The sequence below is a fragment of the Oryza glaberrima genome, chromosome 12 (assembly GCF_000147395.1).
Source record: "Oryza glaberrima chromosome 12, OglaRS2, whole genome shotgun sequence".
Taxonomy (NCBI): domain Eukaryota; kingdom Viridiplantae; phylum Streptophyta; class Magnoliopsida; order Poales; family Poaceae; genus Oryza; species Oryza glaberrima.
In genome coordinates this window covers 17,445,714-17,465,156 of record NC_068337.1, presented here as the reverse complement: position 1 = coordinate 17,465,156, position 19,443 = coordinate 17,445,714, and the positions used below count along the sequence as shown (strand labels likewise).

At 39.3% G+C, this 19,443-nt stretch overlaps 2 protein-coding genes across 2 annotated transcripts; one reads left to right on the top strand and one right to left on the bottom strand.

The window, feature by feature from the left end:
• The first annotated feature begins 777 nt into the window (after positions 1-777).
• Positions 778-4,482, top strand: LOC127756851 (uncharacterized). The gene is made up of 3 exons (XM_052282239.1): positions 778-1,213; positions 1,630-1,700; positions 3,951-4,482. Exons 1-3 carry the CDS (start codon positions 889-891, stop codon positions 4,239-4,241), a joined length of 687 nt encoding a protein of 228 aa, XP_052138199.1. The 5' UTR covers positions 778-888; the 3' UTR covers positions 4,242-4,482.
• LOC127756852 (uncharacterized) lies at positions 1,713-12,203 on the bottom strand. Its single transcript, XM_052282240.1, has 2 exons — positions 11,600-12,203; positions 1,713-3,265 (listed from the first exon to the last, which is right to left on the bottom strand). The coding sequence occupies exon 1, from the start codon at positions 12,093-12,095 to the stop codon at positions 11,613-11,615; it is 483 nt and encodes a 160-aa protein (XP_052138200.1). The 5' UTR covers positions 12,096-12,203; the 3' UTR covers positions 1,713-3,265; positions 11,600-11,612.
• Positions 12,204-19,443: the final 7,240 nt, after the last annotated feature.

Below are 19,443 nucleotides of genomic sequence, written 5' to 3'. Positions count from 1 at the left end.
CTATGGACAAACACAAGGACGTCCCATCTTATGACTCTATTGATTTTAAACATTGTGGATGCTTTAAGGCCTTGTTTGATCTATATTATTTGGTAGATTATAATCGTGGATTATATCAAATTAAATATTTAAGAAGTAAACTTAACAATAATAGATTAAAAAATTGATACAAATAATACAATAAAAGTAAGTCTTTTTTTTGTGAAAATATATTCTTCAAAGCATGAAACAAATAATCCCTTTTAATAGCCAGATGAAGTGAAAAGAACCTTCCGTAACTATATTATTGTACCGTTCCACTCAATATGCATGGGGTATGGAGTATGGACCGTATGGTGCCCTGCACAAGAAAGGTATTGAAAAAAAGGGAAAATTTAAACCATGCCACATAAATTTTGCAAAATTTATGATATGCTACCCTGATCCACATGTCATTGACTCATGTGGGTCCTACATGTTATTGAGATACGGGTGGCATATCTCAAATTTTACAAAATTAGGGTGGCATGGTTCCAACAAACCCAAAAATTACTAAACAAAAAAAAAAAGACAGAAATTCTGAACATAGAATAAGAACATCAAAAAGTTCCTAAACAAACCAGAAATATCAACATGAACACATTAGTGATAAAAGATCAAGTACACAAAAGTCCCCAAAAATATATTTTTTTTGAAAAAAAAAGTAGAGACATTATTTTTACTTTCTACCTTAAAAAAAAAAAAAGAAAAGGGGCGCGTGCCTGGCCGCGAAGATGGTCACTGGTCAGCATGGGACACTGATCTCCTTCCCTTTACTTTTCTTTGCTAGCTTCAGTGGAGCCACATGCCAGCTTAGCCATTAACCACACTTCACTCACTCCACTTCTCCAAGAAACCCACACGACGACGATGGCAGCAAGATCGTCGCTGCCATCCTTCTGCCTCCACCGGATCAGGTCCGACGGCCGCCGCGGCACGCCGCCGTCGATACGCGCCTCCTCCACCGGCGCTGCCGGCAATGATGGTGGCCGCAATGACGATGTCGACGACAAGGAGGAGGAGGAGGAGAAGGAGAAGAAGAGCGAGGTGGGGAGGAAGGTGATGGTGGTGGCCGACGGCGGCGGCGACGAGGCGCGGACGGCGCTGCAGTGGGCGCTCTCGCACTCCGTCCGCCCCTGCGACACCGTCGTCCTCCTCGACGTCGTCAGGAGCGTCGGCGGCGGCGGCAAGGACTGTGAGTTTTGTAGCTATGGCTTAATTAATGAACTCCCTTTGTTTCATATTTAAATCGTTTAATGTTTTTTCTGATCATTTTTTTATGTTTGACAAAATTTATTATAAAAAGATAGTAATATCTATTTCATTAAATGTAATATTAAATATATTATCATAATATGATTTTTTAGTGTTGCTATAATTTTCTATAAATTTGGTTAAACTTAAAAATTTAATGTAAAAGTAATTTATAATATGAAACGGAGGAAGTAGCACATTTCTAATTAGATATATTCTTTTTTTTTACTATGTGTTATATATTGAGAAGCTTAAGGTGCACGTATGCAGTAATTAAATGATATTGATAGTTCTATATATCTTGCATGGTTGGTGATGAACTTTGCTGTTTAATTAATTAATTAATTAATTGATTAGGGGATGATCCAAGCAGAGGGTGCCAACATCTGGAAACAATGAGGAGTATTTGCCAGGCTAAAAGACCAGAGGTACACAACTACTAAAAAATTGTGGTCTTTCTATTCTTGTAGCTGCAAAAGGAACTTAGGGCCAGTTTGGTTTGGTGCCATACCAAAATCTTGGTAGTGCCAAAGTTTGGATAACTTTTGGCACTACCAAATTTGGATGGCCAAAACTTTTACTATCAAAGATATGTTTTGTTAAAATTTGACATCAATCCAAACAACTAAAAACACTATTGAAAATTGCAAATGAATTGGTAGGGCACAATTTGGAACCAAACCAAACTAGCCCTTAATTAGAAATTGGTTCTTATCAATTAACAATAAAATGAGGGTGATTTTTACTGTTTTGTATTACGTCGTTTAGATCCCTCTTTCTTCTCCCAAATGCAATTTGAGCTATCATACTATCTTTTTTTTTTGGTTCCTGTAAACAGTGAGTTTTCCCTGCTTCAAACAGAGCACTTTAAGGAACTCTAGAAGGCATGCCAGTTTTCATAAGGTTTTCACTGAAAAAGTTGGTTCTTTTATTTCATATATCCTAATGGAGCATGGGGGCCATATATATGATTATCCTCATAAAGGGTTATCATGATGGAGCTATGGTTCCCATTATCTTAAAAAATGATGGAGCTATGGCTTTAGCATATCATATATAATACACAGAGCTTGCCCATTTTGATCTCATTATATTCTGGTTTTATATGAATAAAAATTTGCAATATCCAGAATATCCATTCAATCTACTTAAGATCGAACCATATATGTAAATTCTAATACAACATTGATATAATCCACAAAACATTATGGAGTACTCTGACTTGCAACATCATGATTAAGATTGATCCTGCAAGCTAGAACTTCTACACAGTTACTTATTATTGTCCAGTGATAGCTATGAAACAGATGCTTCTATTGATAAATAGCACCTTCTGTTTGGTGGTACATATTTTCTTTCAAGCAACAGATCAATCTGCATTGGAACTTGTACTCCCATTTTTTAAAGTAAGTCTCTAAACCAAAACCGAAAACATATATAAACACAAAGCACCCTACCCTGTAAAAACCCATATGTTGGTAGTAACAAATGAGAGAAATTTATCAGAAAGCTGGAGATTATTCTTGCAATCCATCAATTAATATCTGCAAGCCTGTCCCTTTAATTACCTTCTGGCATTTGAAGTGACATCATGTATTTCAGATCAACCTGCTAACTAATCAGTAAATCCTCTTTGCCGACAACCCAGATGATCAGTAAATACCCTGTGGCAGATCTTACCCTTTTGTGATCTGGAAATATAGACAGCTAGTACTACATATAAACCAGTTCATTGGTAAATTAATTGAATGAATGCTTTCCCTGAGACAATGCATTCTATGTCAAACAGTGTTAATAATATAGAGGGTCCCATTCACTGTCAAATCATGAAAATGATTGGTGAACAGCCTCCACAGAGATGCATGTGCTGAGCATCATCTCAAGGGGTGCATATGCAGTTGCATCCCAGACAGGATCATGGATTCATGGCCCTTGATTATGTTTCTCATACTGCACCTTTTCAATCCTAGTTTGACATTCATGCCTTTTGCACCTGCCATAGCATACGAGAATTAATTAAGAAGTTAATCAATGGCATCCAGAATTCCATGATCTAGAAACTTCTGATCTGAAGCTAAGCTAGGTGCAGCAACCGGGTTTTATGAGTTATAGATTTACTAAAAGAATTATAACATCAGAAAATTACCTCTCCATATTCAAACAATTGCAGTTTTGATTGTTTCAATCTTGACTACTTACTATGGACAAATTAAAAAGTTTTACACTTATATTTGAGATGCAGTACTAGCACACTTCAATAATATGACATTTTTTTTAAGTATTTGTAGCTCCTTTTTTTTTCACGAAAGACCCGTGCTCAGCGTTTGAAGATCAGTGGTATATATATATCAAATGACAGTTATATTTTTAAAACAAAACGGGTACATGAGTATATGTCACATGGCACAAGTAATGAGATATTGATTTTTTTTTTCAAAAAATGCATGATGGTTTAGGAGGAATTAAGCATGATTGTGGAGGCGAGCCTAGGGCTTAAGCCCAAGTTGCCCTATGCTTGCCTCCGCCCCTAATTGGAACTTACAGTTTTTACAATATTTCACAAACTTGAATTTTGTGGAAATATAATAAATTTCATCTAGTTCTCACATGAATTGAGAAAACTCTTGCATTAATAAAAAAATAAAAAAACATGGCCTTACTCGCGTCTTGATTTACAGGTACGCGTCGAGCTTTCCTTGGTGGAGGGGAAGGAGAGGGGCCCGGCGATAGTGGAGGCGGCGAGGAAGCAAGGCGTGTCGCTCCTCGTCATGGGCCAGAAGAAGAGGTCGATCACTTGGCGGCTGCTGGTGATGTGGATGACCGGCGGTAAGGGCGGCGGAAGGGGCACCGCCGAGTACTGCGTGCAGAACGCGGCGTGCATGGCACTCGCCGTCCGGCGGAAGAGCCGGCGAGGGGGAGGGTATCTCATCACCACGAGGCGCCAGAGAGATTTCTGGCTCCTGGCTTGATCGAGGTTGTCCAATTAAGAGCTCACAATATTGCATGTGTGACCTAACTATGGCGTGTTGTAGGTGTGTGTGTTACCGGAGGTTGAGTTATAGTGGAATAGGCATTCATGATATGAGAAATAATATATGCACAAGATGAGTGATGGTGTTTGGCGTTGGATTGGTCGTTTCTCTTTCGCTCAATTTCAACTCTCTTACAATTCACCCAAAAAGATTGAGAATATATATAGCTTGGTGACCATTGGAATTTTGTGCTCTCGTATTGTGCAAACACGTTAATTGATTGAGAAACATTTATATTTTCTCTCCTTGACTGAACAGGCAGCTGTCCAGTCCCCATCCACCATTTCTTTCTTGCCTTTTTTTAAAAAAATGAAACAAAAAAACTCAATTCCCGGTAACTATTTTCTCACTTATTATGATTAGAATCCCTGCAAAATTCAGTTATTTATCCTTAGAGAGCAACTAGAGGACGGTATACCGTTTGGACGGTATACCTCTCTATACACCCGCGAGCACAAGATTCCTCGTGACTCGGAGTCCCACGTGTTCAATCCTGGCATGACGCTCACAAGCACCTTGCTGGCAGGCTCTCAAAGCAGCACGCAGCCAACCCTTGGGCACGTGCTCCTGTCTCTATTGGGTTTTGATGGTAGGCTTGTATCTATTGTTTTTAAATTTTGCAGTGCACATATTTGACTAATAAAATGCTAACTATTTCTTTCCGTCTAAAGCTACGTACTTTAGCTAGACGATTATGTGCTAGATGGTTGTGCTAATATATAAGAAGACAATAAAATCTCTGGGATATTTTTACGGTACACATCTAGTAATGTTGAGATATTATCCGATACCCTTGAGCTAGCTATCATTATGCATCCGATACTCTCAAGGTATCATTCGATAGATATCATCCGGTACTCTTAAGGTATCACTGGTATCAATAAGGTATCACTCAGGCCCGATACAATCAAGTTATCACCATATATCAGGTACCCTCGAGGTATCATCAGGTATGGTACCGTTAAGATATCATCATATATCCAGTATCCTAGAGTGATACGAGTACCAGATATATAATGATACCTTAACAGTACCGATGGCTTAGGTGATACCTCGATGGTACCGGGTGATACCTCGAGAGTACCAGATATACGATGATACCTTAAAAGTACCTCAGAAGTACCGAGTGATACCTTAAGAGTATCGAATATACGATGATACCTTAACAATATTGAGGGCCTAGGTGATACCTCGATGGTAGCGAGTGATACCTCGAGAGTACCAGATATACGATGATATCTTAAAAGTACCTCAAGAGTACCGAGTGATACCTTAAGAGTACCGGATATACGATGATACCTTAACAGTACTGAGTGCCTAGGTGATACCTCGATGGTACCGAGTTATGCCTCGATGGTATTATCTGGTACCTGTCCTCTTGAGGTATGATGATACATCTGGTATATTCAGATGGTAGTGTGAAAGTATTGTGCGATCTGGTATATTAGGATGATACTGTGAAAGTATCACGCGATCTGGTATATTAGGATGGTACTGTGAAAGTATCACGTGTATCACATATATCCAGTATCCTTTCTTAAAAATTGTATAGAAATACTTAATTTTCAGTTTGTTACTGTGATTTCACATTAGTATTACAAAGCTATCTTCAAGTATATTTGGCCTGGTCCAATGAACAAGGTCATACGTGGCAGAATGAATATGCACATGCACTCTGCTAGACAGGTTGGAAGCAGGAATGTGATACGCTTGGAAGATGGGCGACGAGCACGGTGACTCGAGGATGGCCCACACAACACCACGGAATGGGCACTGACTGTAGAAAGCAGAAATCGTAATCTATACCGTCGGGGAAACGGAATACCGTCCTCTAGTTTTTCTCTTATCCTTTGGGCCATTCTCCCGGCCCATTTCTTCTTCATTTGTTTTTGAATTAGTATTTTTGAGCTCCTCAACTCTTGCTCTTGATTGAAACGCCTCCCTTAAGCGCTATTTACCAGGTATAACATCTCCTCTATCTTTGAAAACCAGAGTCTTAATTCGAAAACCAGAGCAAATCAAGTGCCTCATCTATTTTAGTAACGATTTTATCCTATGCGACGCTCATGACCCATGGAACCCACGTATCAGTTAAAAAAAAAATAAAAATAACAGGCCCGCATGTCAGGCCTTTCTTTTTCCTCACCCCTTTCTCACATCTCTCTTTCCCGTTCTCTCTCGCCAAGCGGCGATAGCGGCCGGCCGGAGAGCTCCTCCCTGTGCGCGCTGCGGCCGGCGACTCCTCCCGTTCTGTCTCGGCGCCGCTGCCGCCGCCGCATCGATCGATGTAGACTGCCGGTCTGTTCCTCCACGTCGGCGACGGCGCTTGTTGCTTTCCGCCGGCGTACGGTACGTCTTTGCTGCTATATATCCATGTTGAAGTATATATATATATATCTAGAGAATGGAGTAGAGAGATCTCACTGGGAAAAGAGGTCTTCTATATTCGTCGATATATTCTTCTATATCGACGAACCTGACCGTGTCGCCGTCGTCGATGACGCTCATGCCAAGAAATGAGGGATACAAAATAGACTTATTCATTTATTTTTTTACGGCCCGTCTGGCCAACCTTCCCTTCCGGCCTAGGCCCACCAGCCGCTTAGCACCTTCCCTTCTCCCCAAATGAAGCTCGATCGAGCACAATTCTTGGATGCCCGGCCAGCATCTAAAAATTTCTCCCAATCTTATCTGACTAGCCATCTTCACTGCTAATTGTCGTCGACGTATAAAAAAATTCGATAGATCATCTAGAAATAACATTAGCCGTTCGGTCTCCGACGCTGCAATCTTCACTGCGAATTGTCGTCGACGTATGAAAAAAAAATCGATTTATCATCTGGAAACAACATTAGCCGCGTCGCTCGCTCTACCATCGCTGATTGTGGAAATTGTTAAAACACTGCCCTCTCAACTGTCTCAACTGTACCAATGATTTGGCAAAACTGTTAAGGGTGGAAGAGTTGTATTGGTACCAACGATCTAAGACAAATCATTTACTTCAAGGGGATAGTACTACTAAATATTATCACTTGATGGCCAATGGTAAACATCGTAAGCAGATGATTTTCCAGTTGGAACAAGAGGACACTATAATAACGGGTGATGGGAATCTCAAAAATACATCACCAATTATTATAAAGTTTTATTTGGTCCTCCAGATCATAATCATATATCCATAACAGAGGGATGGACTGATGATATTCCTCAAGTGTCCGACTTAGAAAATGATATCCTTACTGCTGAATTTTCAGAAAAGGAAGTCAAAGAGGCAATTTTTCAAATGGATCATAACTCCTCCCCAGGTCCAGATGGCTTTCCTGTAGAGTTTTATCAGATCTTTTGGGAGATCGTTAAGAAAGATCTCATGGCTCTATTCAGAGAATTTCATAAAGGGACATTATCCCTTTATAGCCTAAACTTTGGGATCATCGTGCTACTGCCAAAAAAGGCTGATGCAAAACAAATTCAACAATATAGGCCTATTTGCCTACTGAATGTCAGCTTTAAAATTTTTACAAAAGTTGGCACCAATAGGATTACAACGGTTGCTCACAAAGTCATTCGCCCAACCCAAACGACGTTTTTGCCAGATAGAAATATCATGGAAGGGGTGGTGATTTTGCATGAGACTGTCCATGAGTTACACACAAAGAAAATGGATGGTATCATATTCAAAATTGACTTTGAAAAGGCTTATGACAAAGTTAAATGGCAGTTCTTGCAGCAGACATTACGAATGAAAGGGTTTTCACAATCGTGGTGCAATTGGATTTCCAACTGGGTTGAAGGAGGAACTGTAAGTGTCAAAGTCAATGATAATGTAGGAAAAAACTTTCAGACATGCAAAGGCTTGAGACAAGGGGATCCAGGGATCCAATGTCCCTAATTCTTTTTAACATAGTGGCTGATATGTTAGCCATTCTTATTGAAAGAGCCAAAGCCGATGGCCAAATTAGAGGGGTAATTCCACACTTAGTGGATGATGGTTTGTCCATTCTCCAATATGCCGACGATACAATAATATTTCTTGAACATGATTTTGAACAAGCAAAAAAACATGAGGGCCATTCTTTGTGTGTTTGAACATCTCTCGAGGCTGAAAATAAACTTTCATAAAAGTTAAATTTTCTGCTTTGGGGGAGCTAAGGAAATGGAGGACCAATATAGACAACTGTTTGGTTGTAATTCTGGTTCCTTTCCATTCAGATACCTAGGAATCCCTATACACTATCGAAAACTCAGAAATTCTGATTGGAAATGTGTGGAGGATAGGTTTCAAAGAAAACTTAGCACATGGAAGGGCAAAAATAACTCCTATGGTGGGAGATTGGTTCTTCTTAACTCGGTTCTTTCGAGCCTTCCCATGTTTCAATGTGGTTCGAAAGAGACATTCTGCTTTGGCAGAGGTTATGAGCATAGCACCGTTGAATGTTTCATTCCGACGATCAATTGTAGGACCAAAGTTAGTTGGGTGGAATGATTTGATTTCTCGACTAGCTAACATAATCCTGTCAAATGAAAAGGATTGCTTTATTTGGTCGCTACATAAAAATGGCTATTTTTCGGTCAAATCCATGTATAATGCGATCATCAATTCCAATGTAAGAATCCACAAGAGGATCTTATGGGAGGTAAAGGCACCACTAAAAATTATGTGGTTTCTTCAAAAAAAGTAATCTTGACGAAAGATAACCTCATAAAGAGAAAATGGAGGGGAAGCAAGCAATGTTATTTTTTAATACACAGGAGACCATCCAACATCTTTTCTTTGACTGTCATGTTGCACGTTTTGCTTGGCGATGTGTCTTCTTTGCCTTCAAAATCCCCCCTCCCCATAATGCAAAAGATATTTTTGGTAACTGGCTAAGGGGAGTGCCTAGACCCAAAAAAATAATTTTATTTGGAGCTAGTGCTCTATGTTGGTCAATTTAGCGTTGTCGTAACAATATAGTTTTTAACCATAAAGAAATGCCTAACATCATGCAGGTTATCTTCATGTGTTCCAATTGGCTCCACTCTTGGTGTATGATGCTTTCACAGGAACAACAGGATACTATACGCAATGGTGCTACATGCTTGGAATTGGTAGCCAAGGAACTTTTACTCCAGTTTGGATGGCGTAGTACCTACAAAATTTCGTGATAGAATCTACATGATTTTAAAAACGTTATTTTAGTAGATCATATTATCGGCAGAAGTTGGGGGTTTGTCCCATCTCACCTTTTTTAAGCTCTTTTCTGTTCACTTCTGGACTTTTTGGCTGTGTGCCTACGGACAGAGGCCGGAGATGTAACCATTTCCATTATCTTAAAAAAAGAACTTAAATCAGCGGTTTTTTTTTTCAGTCACGCGCTCTAGCTGTATAAATTACTCTAGTAATTGTGTAGAATCTCATCAAACATCTAATTGAACTTCGTAAACTCATATGAATATGTACATGCAGGACAGCACATAAAAACCAGACACACACATACAAGATACGCATAATCATCATCGGAAGATGATTTTTACGACTCAAATGTATATGCACCTTACGTAGTAAGCCATTTGATGTTTTGTTGAGATTCATGTTATACTAAAGAAGAATACTACTAACATTGTTATGTCTTATTAAAATCTACTCCTTCAATCCCACAATATAAGGCATGGTAAAAATTACACGGTCTCCAAAACTAATCTTTAACTTATAATTTCTCATATGCTATAAGGTTTGTAACAACAAAATTATAATCATATGAAGTAAATTTAAATATCAATCTAATGATATAATTTTTATCAAATAAAATTTATTTCATATTACATTAAATATTGGTCAAATATTTTAAAAATTAAATCTTAAAATACGTGCACGTCTTATATTATGGGATGGTGAGAGTATATTAGGGCAAGTCTAATAGAAGAGTAAGTAGCCATCTATTAGACGGTGATGGATGTGTCATTAAAATATATGTGGGCCAAATCTTCCTTCTCTCTCCTAATCTATTAACCAATAGCACAAGCTCTTTCCATGTGGGCCCGCTTTAATTTTCTCTAAACTAATCCTTTCACCAATCACGGCATCTCTCGCCCCTGCGTCCTGCCTAGGCGCCCGTGCGAAGCCATCGACTAATTAGTCGACGAAGCCGTCGACTAATTAGTCGACCGTTTTTCTCTCTCTTTACACCTTCTCTCTTCCAGGTATAAAAATAAGCTGATATCATTGGCTAATAGTAAGCAAACTTTTCCTATTTCACTTGCCCTTACATGGATAAATCTTTGAAGCAAATCTGATGACATAAAAGTGCATGGGAATTTGCACTTGCGTTGTGACTTTCCTGCATAATCATCGATGTATGGATACATTATCTTTATCCTAAAATAATAAAATAATACAATAGTATATATGACGCTAGTTAGTATACTCTCTTAGTTCTTTAATATATAATGCCATCGATTTTTTAAATACGTTTGATCATGCGTGTTATTTTCAAAAAATATGTAATTATCATTTGTTTGGTTATAATTTGATTTATCACTAAATGTTTCATGACCTGCAACTTTATTGATCGGTAAAAAATAAAAATTGAATAAGTCAAATTATCAAATGTATGTCAAAATATCAATGACATCGTGTATTAAAAACGTATATTAAAAAATGGAGGTAGTACATGAAAAGAAACTGAGGTAGCAATATTTAATTAAGCAGAATTAATCCAGAGAGGAGTGAGATTATTCGTCATCTTCCTCCTCTTTAAACATGGCTTGTATTTTTATTGATTTGTAAAAATAAAAATTGAATAAGTCATATGATCGAATGTATATCAAAATATCAAGAAAATCATATATTAGAAAAACGGAAGGAGTAGATGAAAAGAAACTAAGGAAGTAATAATTAATTAAGCAGAATTAATCTTGAGATGATGAAGTAATACTTCCTCCGTTTCATATTATAAGACTTTCTAATATTACTCACATTCATATCATATTATATCATTAACATCTGAACGTGGACAATGCTAGAAAGTCTTATAATATACTCCTTCCGTTTCAAAATGTTTGACGCCGTTGACTTTTTAGCACATGTTTGACCGTTCGTCTTATTAAAAAAATTTGTGAAATATGTAAAACTATGTGTATATATAAAAGTATATTTAACAATGAATCAAGTGATATGAAAAGAATAAATAATTATTTAAATTTTTTAAATAAGACGAATGATTAAATACGTAATAAAAAGTCAACGATATCAAATATTTTGAAACGGAGGAAGTAATTAATTAAGTAGAATTAATCCAGAGACGCCGCAGGTTTACCTGCGCGAGCAGATTAATCGTCATATCCCTCCTCTTCCTCCTCCTCCTCTTCGTCCTCGCCGCCGCGGCCTTTGCCTTTGCCTTTCTTCTTGCGCCCACCGCCGCCGCCGCCGTTCTTCTCCGGCCCGATGACCTTCTCGACGAGTCTGATCACGAACGTCTTCACCCGCTTCCTCCGGCTGCCGCTCGCGCGCGGCGACGACGCCGCCACCGGCGCCTGGTCGTAGGACGATGCCCGCTGGTGCTGCTGCTGCCGCTGCGTGTAGGCCGCCGCCGCCGCCGGAGGGTGGCGGCGGCGGCATCCTTGGCGGTGGACGGTGAAATTGCAAAGCGGGCAGCGGTAGCCGAGGACGCCGGCGAGGTCGCGGAGGCAGACGTTGCAGGTGCAGAAGCCGGCGGGGACGGTGGCGAAGCTGATGGCGACGGTGGCGCGGCCGGAGAAGCCGCAGCTGGGAGGGTTGGAACAATGGCCGCCGCCGCTGCTCTGATGATCCATTGGTTAATTACTAGACCTAATTGATTCGATCCTAATTCTCCATTGTTTTAGTGGCTGATTTTATGTAGGCTTAAAACAAGTTGGTTTTTTACAGTCATTTTCGAGGAAATTAAACCCAACAGCTAGTTTTGGTTTGGGTGGATAGCTACGGTCCCTTAGATATAGGATCAGTTTAGTTTCACATATTTTAATATGTTTATGTCTAAAATCTACCACTTTGACTCAATATTGTTTTTACTGGTACACTTGGCTCAACATAATCCTTGGGGACACAGGAAATGGGAGAGCGCTACGCGTTGGACGTACGGCGCGAGACAAAAAAATACCACATGAACGTGCCATGTTATCCACGCATGTAAGAACAATAATAATGATCATTATATATAATCATAATAACAAATAAAAAGAAAGAAAAGACAAAACCATATATATTTAAAAAAAATCAGGCTGGCATTCTATCATGACTTTCTGGGTTATTATTATTTTTGTTTGTTCTTATTACTGTAATATGGTATATGTAAGGTAGAAGGATTTATTTTTGTCCTTATATATGAGGATTACGTGGCATGCTCATACGGTGTTTTGTTCAAGGGTTACATTGAGTCAATAGATTTCTAGGAGATAAATTGAAACGTAAGGGATTGATTCTGTTTTCAAGATTTCCCCACACACACCCCCCCCCCTTTTAGAAAAAAAAAGGTTTTAAAGCTTTTCTGGTTTGCTAGCTCCTTTAATGCTGTTTAATTAAGTCCCTGTATTCGTTAGCTATAAATAGATGAGAGAATCCAGGATCTAAGCTGACCATTTCTTCAACTCCCGGCTTATTTTTATGTATACGTACTGGATGGTACCTCATACCTTACTGTGGAACATTATGGAATAGCATAGGATTATGATTTTTTTTTTTAAAAAAAGAAGCCAATGAACTGAAATGCACATGTTGATGGGGATGTAATATGCCACATAAGCAATCTAACAGAGTCACCTATGAGAGCAGGCACAATAAAAGCTGAATTAGCAGTGGGTAGAATTGTCCACTTCAGCAAAATCTAGGTGGAAGAAAGAGAAGAGAGGAGAGAGAGAGCAAAGCGGACGCTCATGCAGCCGCCAGGTGATAGCACGAGAAAAAAGGCAGTGGCACCTACATGCAACCGATGCAACAGCAATGCTTAAAGGTCATGGTGAAAATAAGGTAGGTCCCACCATACCCTATGTCCATAGCCACAATGTTGAAGGCAAAAATATATGTTAAGATGGTTCACACATCTATGTAAACAAATTCTACTTTAAAGTAGGTCCCACCATACCATAATCTATTCTCATCCTCTTTAGTGTGCATGTATGCTTTATCTCATCATTTTATTTCTTAAGGTTGAGCCATAAAAAGCTTATGGCTATTTTTAGTATTTAATGTCTTATAGCTAGTGCCCATAATGTATATGGCTAGTCATAAGGCCTATGGCTCATTCTTATGGCACATTGTGGATGCCTTTATATGTGGGATTGCATGTCCTTCTGATTGGTTGGGAGAAAAAAAGGTTGACGGGTGAGAGGAAAGGCAAGTTAATGTGGTAGGGACCCAAATTAAAAAAATTGAATGGTATATTTTTGTAATTTGTGTATAGCAATCTACCTAATAGTCTGTTGTTGTACATATTAGCTATTCCTATCTTTGATGTAGATAATTTTATAGACAACAACTGGCTCTCTTATTAAACTTGCTCTAAGTAGACAGGGCATCTATATTTTCAGAGACTAAACGGCATGGCAGGAAGTAAAAAGAGAAAATTGTACAGTTTATTTTAATCACAGACTAAACAAAAATTTTGTAGACAATACATAGGTAAAGCCATAATAACTTGAATTGTTCTTGGATAAGCAGATACCAATCCATACTATATGACTTCACTAGTGAGCTTCATGAGACCAAATGGTGATGTCTATGCAGTTCCTGAACTCAAGTTTACGTACCAGTGGGATCATGTAAGATGAAGCCCTTCAATATTTCCACCAATGTAAGTCTGAAGAGCAAGAGACTGGCTTCCGTTTATTCCTTCCATCCAATTGTCTGGTGATGAGCTGAGACAATTCAAGTTTTAGTGTTTTACCATAGAAAAACAACAGTGCACATAGTAGTTTGTGGCGATGGAAGGTTCAAGTTACAAATTATGTCAAGTATCAAAGAACATAAGAAATTTGCTTATAAAATCTCTAGCTATATGAGTATATAAAATAAAATAATGATGGACAGCATTGCAATTCATACATACATAGGGATGACGCCCCCATGTTAGATAGATCTCCCTCCTCTTGAGCCCAACGGCTCAAGGGGGCCTTGACTCACGCCCTGATCGGGGGCGCCTAGCCCAATGGCTGATGGGCCCCCGTCACACTGTGCCATATAAAGAGGGGTGGAGGACGGGACGCACATGACACGAGGTTCGTCGCCACCGCCACTCCACCCCAAAAACCCTAAGGCCTCATTCGGTTCGGGTGTAAAAGGCCGGGATACCAGCCTTTTCCCCGGCCCCTTCGGGGAAGCCCACCACGAGGGGATAGAATCCCTGGGTTGTCAAAAAATGCATTCGGCTTAGCCCGGGAAGGTGGATTTCCCGGCCCAATACCCCACAAACCCTAGGGATATTGGTCCACCACCCTGACCCGTGGAAACTCACTACACCGCTGCCTCTTCTCGACTGGAGCGGCGCCCGCGCCGCCGCTGCTCATCCCATCGCGTGCCGGCGGTGGGCCGCGCATCTGCTCGCGCCGGCGCCTGCCGTCACTTCGGCCTCCTCCTCTCGCCGGAAACGACGCCGCCTCTCGTCAGATCTGCCGGAGTTCAACATCGGTGTGGCCTTCTCCGTTCGGTCTCCACCATCCAGGACCTCGTCCCCAACAAGAACCTCCAGGACCTCGTCGTCATCTTCTACCAGCTTGTCTAGGTATGCCAAATTCCATCCTTCTCCTGAATTGATTGGTTTGGTGGTTGGGAAGGCGAAATCTTGGGCTAGATCTGATCGATTATGTTGCGGATAGTTAATCTTGGGCTAGGTAATCTTGTGCTAATTTTACTTGTGAAATCTCTAGGCATAATCTGTGCAGCTCTGTATAAGTTGTGGCTCTGTGTATTAATTCCTGATGCTCGTGTGGATAAAGCTTGAGCATCTCTGTTGATCCATGATATACTCTTAATTTTTGCCCTAACAAACTTGATACGGTTTGTGTATTAATTAGAATTCTTCATGATCCTGTGAAGCACCCAAACTTGATTTGTCAATTCCTGGAATTAAAATGGGTAATTTACTATGGGAGATGATAGTAACAAATTCTAGATGTCTGACATAATGTTCATTCGAAGGAAAATATTTTCTTCCTTTCCTTTTATGTTGATCAAGATATATTGAAAGGAGAGTAATCAGGTTTTGTCCCTTTATTTCCGAACAGATGTTTTTGTGGTTCATTGCTATGGATTTCTGAAAGAACATGCATCTGTTCATTTATTATATATCTGTTGAAGGTTACACTTCAACGTAGTAACTGACAGTATGCTGCATTTTTCTTTCATTCTCTGGATATATATAGTTAATCAGGTCAATATACACATAGAAATTAGAGAAAAATCTTTATTTAGCCTTGCAGAATGGAAATTAACACTCACATTACCACATGGAATTAAGTCATTCTCTGAATCGACGGAATTGCACTATATAGTCCTTCAAATGTAAAATAGAAGAAAGCTCTGTTGTTTATCAAAGATATGCTCTGCTGTTTATCTTTTTTATGCTTTGTAATCTAATCTACAGAAGTACAGAATAGCCATTACTACCTTTGACATTAACTGCAACCTTCTGTTATCTGTTAATTTTTTGTAGTTTGGTGCTTAGAAGATTCTCTTTTTTGTTAACATTTGTTTGCTTGATATCACACTTTTATGTGCTTAGAAGTCATCTCACACATGTCAACAGTTCCTGGAATTAAAATGGATTCAAGGGCTAAACGTCGGAAGCGGGAGGAAGAGGATGATGATATGATTCTTTTCCTTTTCCCTGCTGTGCATCTTTTGGATAGTGGTGGTGGGGGAGAGAGAAAACACCTAGGCATGCATCAACCCAGACTGGTGCAGAAAAAGTGACAGAGGTACTTGAAGGGCATGTCATGAATTGCCTTGTGGCGTACCGTATGGAACCGGAGGTCTTCAAAAGTACTGCAGAATTTCTAAGAAGGAAGAACTTGGTCCGTGACACTAGGGGAGTTAGAGTGGAGGAAAAGCTTGCTATGTTCATGTATATGCTATCCCATAATGCGAGCTACCAAGATATGCAATATGAATTCAAGCATAGTGGGGCGACAATCCACCTACATATTAGGGCATTTTTCGATATAGTCCCTACTCTCACCCATAGATTCATTAAGCTGCCTCTTGCAAACCAAACTCATTCAAAGATCATATCAAATCCTCGCTTCTACCCATACTTCAAGGTGCAATACTAACTTGGCATTCATGTATAATAAAATATTTTATTTCTAAAATTAAATCTTCTTATGTGTTTATATTATTCTTGCAGAATTGCTTAGGAGCAATTGATGGTACTCATGTTCCTATCACTATAAACCCTGAGATGGCAGCTCCATATAGGAATAGAAAGAGCACACTAAGCCAAAATGTGATGTTAGCATGTGATTTTGACTTAAACTTCACATTCATTTCTTGTGGCTGGGAGGGATCTGCCACGGATGCCCGGGTGCTTAGGTCTGCTCAACTAAATGGTTTTCACATACCGATGGGCAAGTTTTACCTTGTTGATGGTGGATATGCCAACACGCCTTCATTCCTCGCACCTTACCGTGGCGTTCGATACCATCTTAAGGAGTTTGGTCGTGGTCACCGGCGCCCATCAAACTACAAATAATTGTTCAATCAAAGCCATGCATTATTGCGTAATCACATAGAAAGGGCTATTGGAGTTTTGAAGAAGCGCTTCCCGATCTTAAAAGTAGGCACACTACACCCTATTGAAAACCAAGTTAGGATACCAGCAGCTGCTGCCGTATTTCACAACCTGATTAGGAGGTACAATGGGAATGAGGGATGGTTGGATCTTGATCATCAGCCACATGATCCACACCATATATCACCTGAAGATTTTGTTGATGTTCCAGCGGGAGATGATGAGTATGGCAATGATGTCAACTCACTGAATAATCAAACTCATCAAGGAAATGTTATTAGGACAATATTGCAATGGCGATGTGGAATGATTATGTTCATGATCATCCTAATCTAGCATGATATGTAATGAAATGTGATGTAATAAATGACTTGTGTGTTTTCATGATAAGTTCCCGCACATTTGTTTTTCAAAAGGACAAATTCAAGATAAAGAAAAGGAGCTTAAGAGAGACTATAGGTGCTTGAAAGATGCAAGAACACAAAGTGGGGCATCTTGGGACGAAAAACTCGGGATGATTATTGCTGATGATCCTGCAGTTTGGGATAATATTATTCATGTAAGTTTCTTGAACTATTGAATTCCGTGCAATTGTTGAATTGTCTCTCCTCATATATATCTTGTTATGTTCTGTCATGTTCCTTTACTTTCTATATTCTCCTTTTGCCTCATAATTAACTCAGTTTCTTTTTCATCTCTAAAACTTAACAGTCTTTCCCTCGAGCTAAGAAGTTCCACAACAAACCATTTCCAAATCTTTAAAGCTTTAGGAGAACTATATGATGGTAATTTACTAATTCTCAGATCTATTCATAAACCATTCGAACTATTTTTCACTTAGTTATCGGCATGCATTTCTTTTCTTGAATAGGTCAAACTGTCGAGGGCCTCTTGAACTTTACATCCCTTCAGCCAACAAATACACTAGATCAGTCAAGAAACACAGAAGATGATATTGTTACACAAGTAGGTGCTGATGATTTGCTGATGGAGAACAATCAAGATGACCTGAACAATGATGATCCAATCACAGCAAGTGAACAATCAGAAGTTGAAGTGTCAAATCAGTTAAATCAAAGAAGACAAACTGTCAGTACATCAAGGAAACCTCCTGAGGATAAAAGAGAGAAGAACCCAAAAAGACATAAGCAAAATGGGAATGTGGCTGATGCAATGGAGAAATACATAGAGCTGCGACAAAAACAAGCCGAGGAGGAAATGGTATGGGAAAAAGAGGCTACAAAGCAAGTTGATGAATTTTCAATCAAGAAATGTATTGATGTCTTGAGCACAATGAATGAACTATCCCCTGAGGAAAATGCCCGGGCATTTAGTGTTTTTAAGGATGCTCAGAACAGAGAAATCTTTATCAGTGCTAATCCAACCGCTAGAATTTTGTGGCTGAAACTTCAGATGGTGAGTAATATTTCTGATTATGATATTTTATTTTCGCTAGTGTCATCTTAGCATGCTGTCTTACTTGGTTGACATTTCTGATCCCCTACTTACCTGGTTTTCTTGTATTGGCAGGGTTGATTTACATGAGATTGGGTGCTTTTGTGAGGTATGTTCTGCCTAAAGTTTCATTTATGTTGATATACATGAATAGCATGATGATAGTGATCAGCCTTTTTTCATTTCTCCTGTAGTCCTGTTGAGCTTGACATTGTTGTCATCAGTCCAACTTCTCTGTACTTTTTTTTATGCTTTACTGTCGGCATTAAGCTACCATAGTCCTGCTATGTCATATCTTTGTAAAATAAACTTATCTGTGGGCCAACATTGTTCTCCTCCTAATGTGCTGTCATTTTCTGGATGCTGTTCTACATTGGAAGTTTTCTGTTGTTGTGATCACCTGTAAAAACTTATCAGAGGCTTGTTTCTGGATGCTGCAACAGCTGTTCTTTGGCTGCCGTGTCTGTGTCTTTTTTTTTTAATCTTTTCTTGGGGTCACAATGCTCATCATTTTCTCCTCTCAGGTCATGGAGCTAATATTATTAGGTGAAGATCAAATGGTGTCAAAGATAGGACAACAGTGCATGTAGTTACCATCTTCATTTCTTAAATTTGTGGACAAATCAGACTTTGGAACCTGGGAACCTAGTTTGTGGTTGTACTCAGTGTTCTAGGTTTTAATGTCACTTGCTAATCACTAGAATTTAAATGAGTGGGGTACATTGGCAACTACTATATATGCTTGTAATATTGTTTGGAGGGCACAGATTGACTTACCACATGCGAATGTCAACTGCTACATTGAATAGCAGTGTTAACTATCATTTTAAAAGCTTGTCAGTATTTTCATTTTCTTTATTTAATGAACTATTTTCTTAATTTTGGTTTTCTTCTGTACATGCCATTGTAGAAATTAGTTATCAGCTCTTTTTTTTTTTGAAATT

What these genes read in the sequence shown, in the direction of transcription:
- LOC127756851 (XM_052282239.1), top strand. Translation starts at nt 889, where the DNA reads ATGGCAGCAAGATCGTCGCTGCCATCCTTCTGCCTCCACCGGATCAGG. An exon ending in CGGCGGCGGCGGCAAGGACT is followed by an intron (nt 1,214 to 1,629) that starts GTGAGTTTTGTA and finishes TTAATTGATTAG; the next exon opens with GGGATGATCCAAGCAGAGGG. An exon ending in GCCAGGCTAAAAGACCAGAG is followed by an intron (nt 1,701 to 3,950) that starts GTACACAACTAC and finishes CTTGATTTACAG; the next exon opens with GTACGCGTCGAGCTTTCCTT.
- LOC127756852 (XM_052282240.1), bottom strand. Translation starts at nt 12,095, where the DNA reads ATGGATCATCAGAGCAGCGGCGGCGGCCATTGTTCCAACCCTCCCAGC.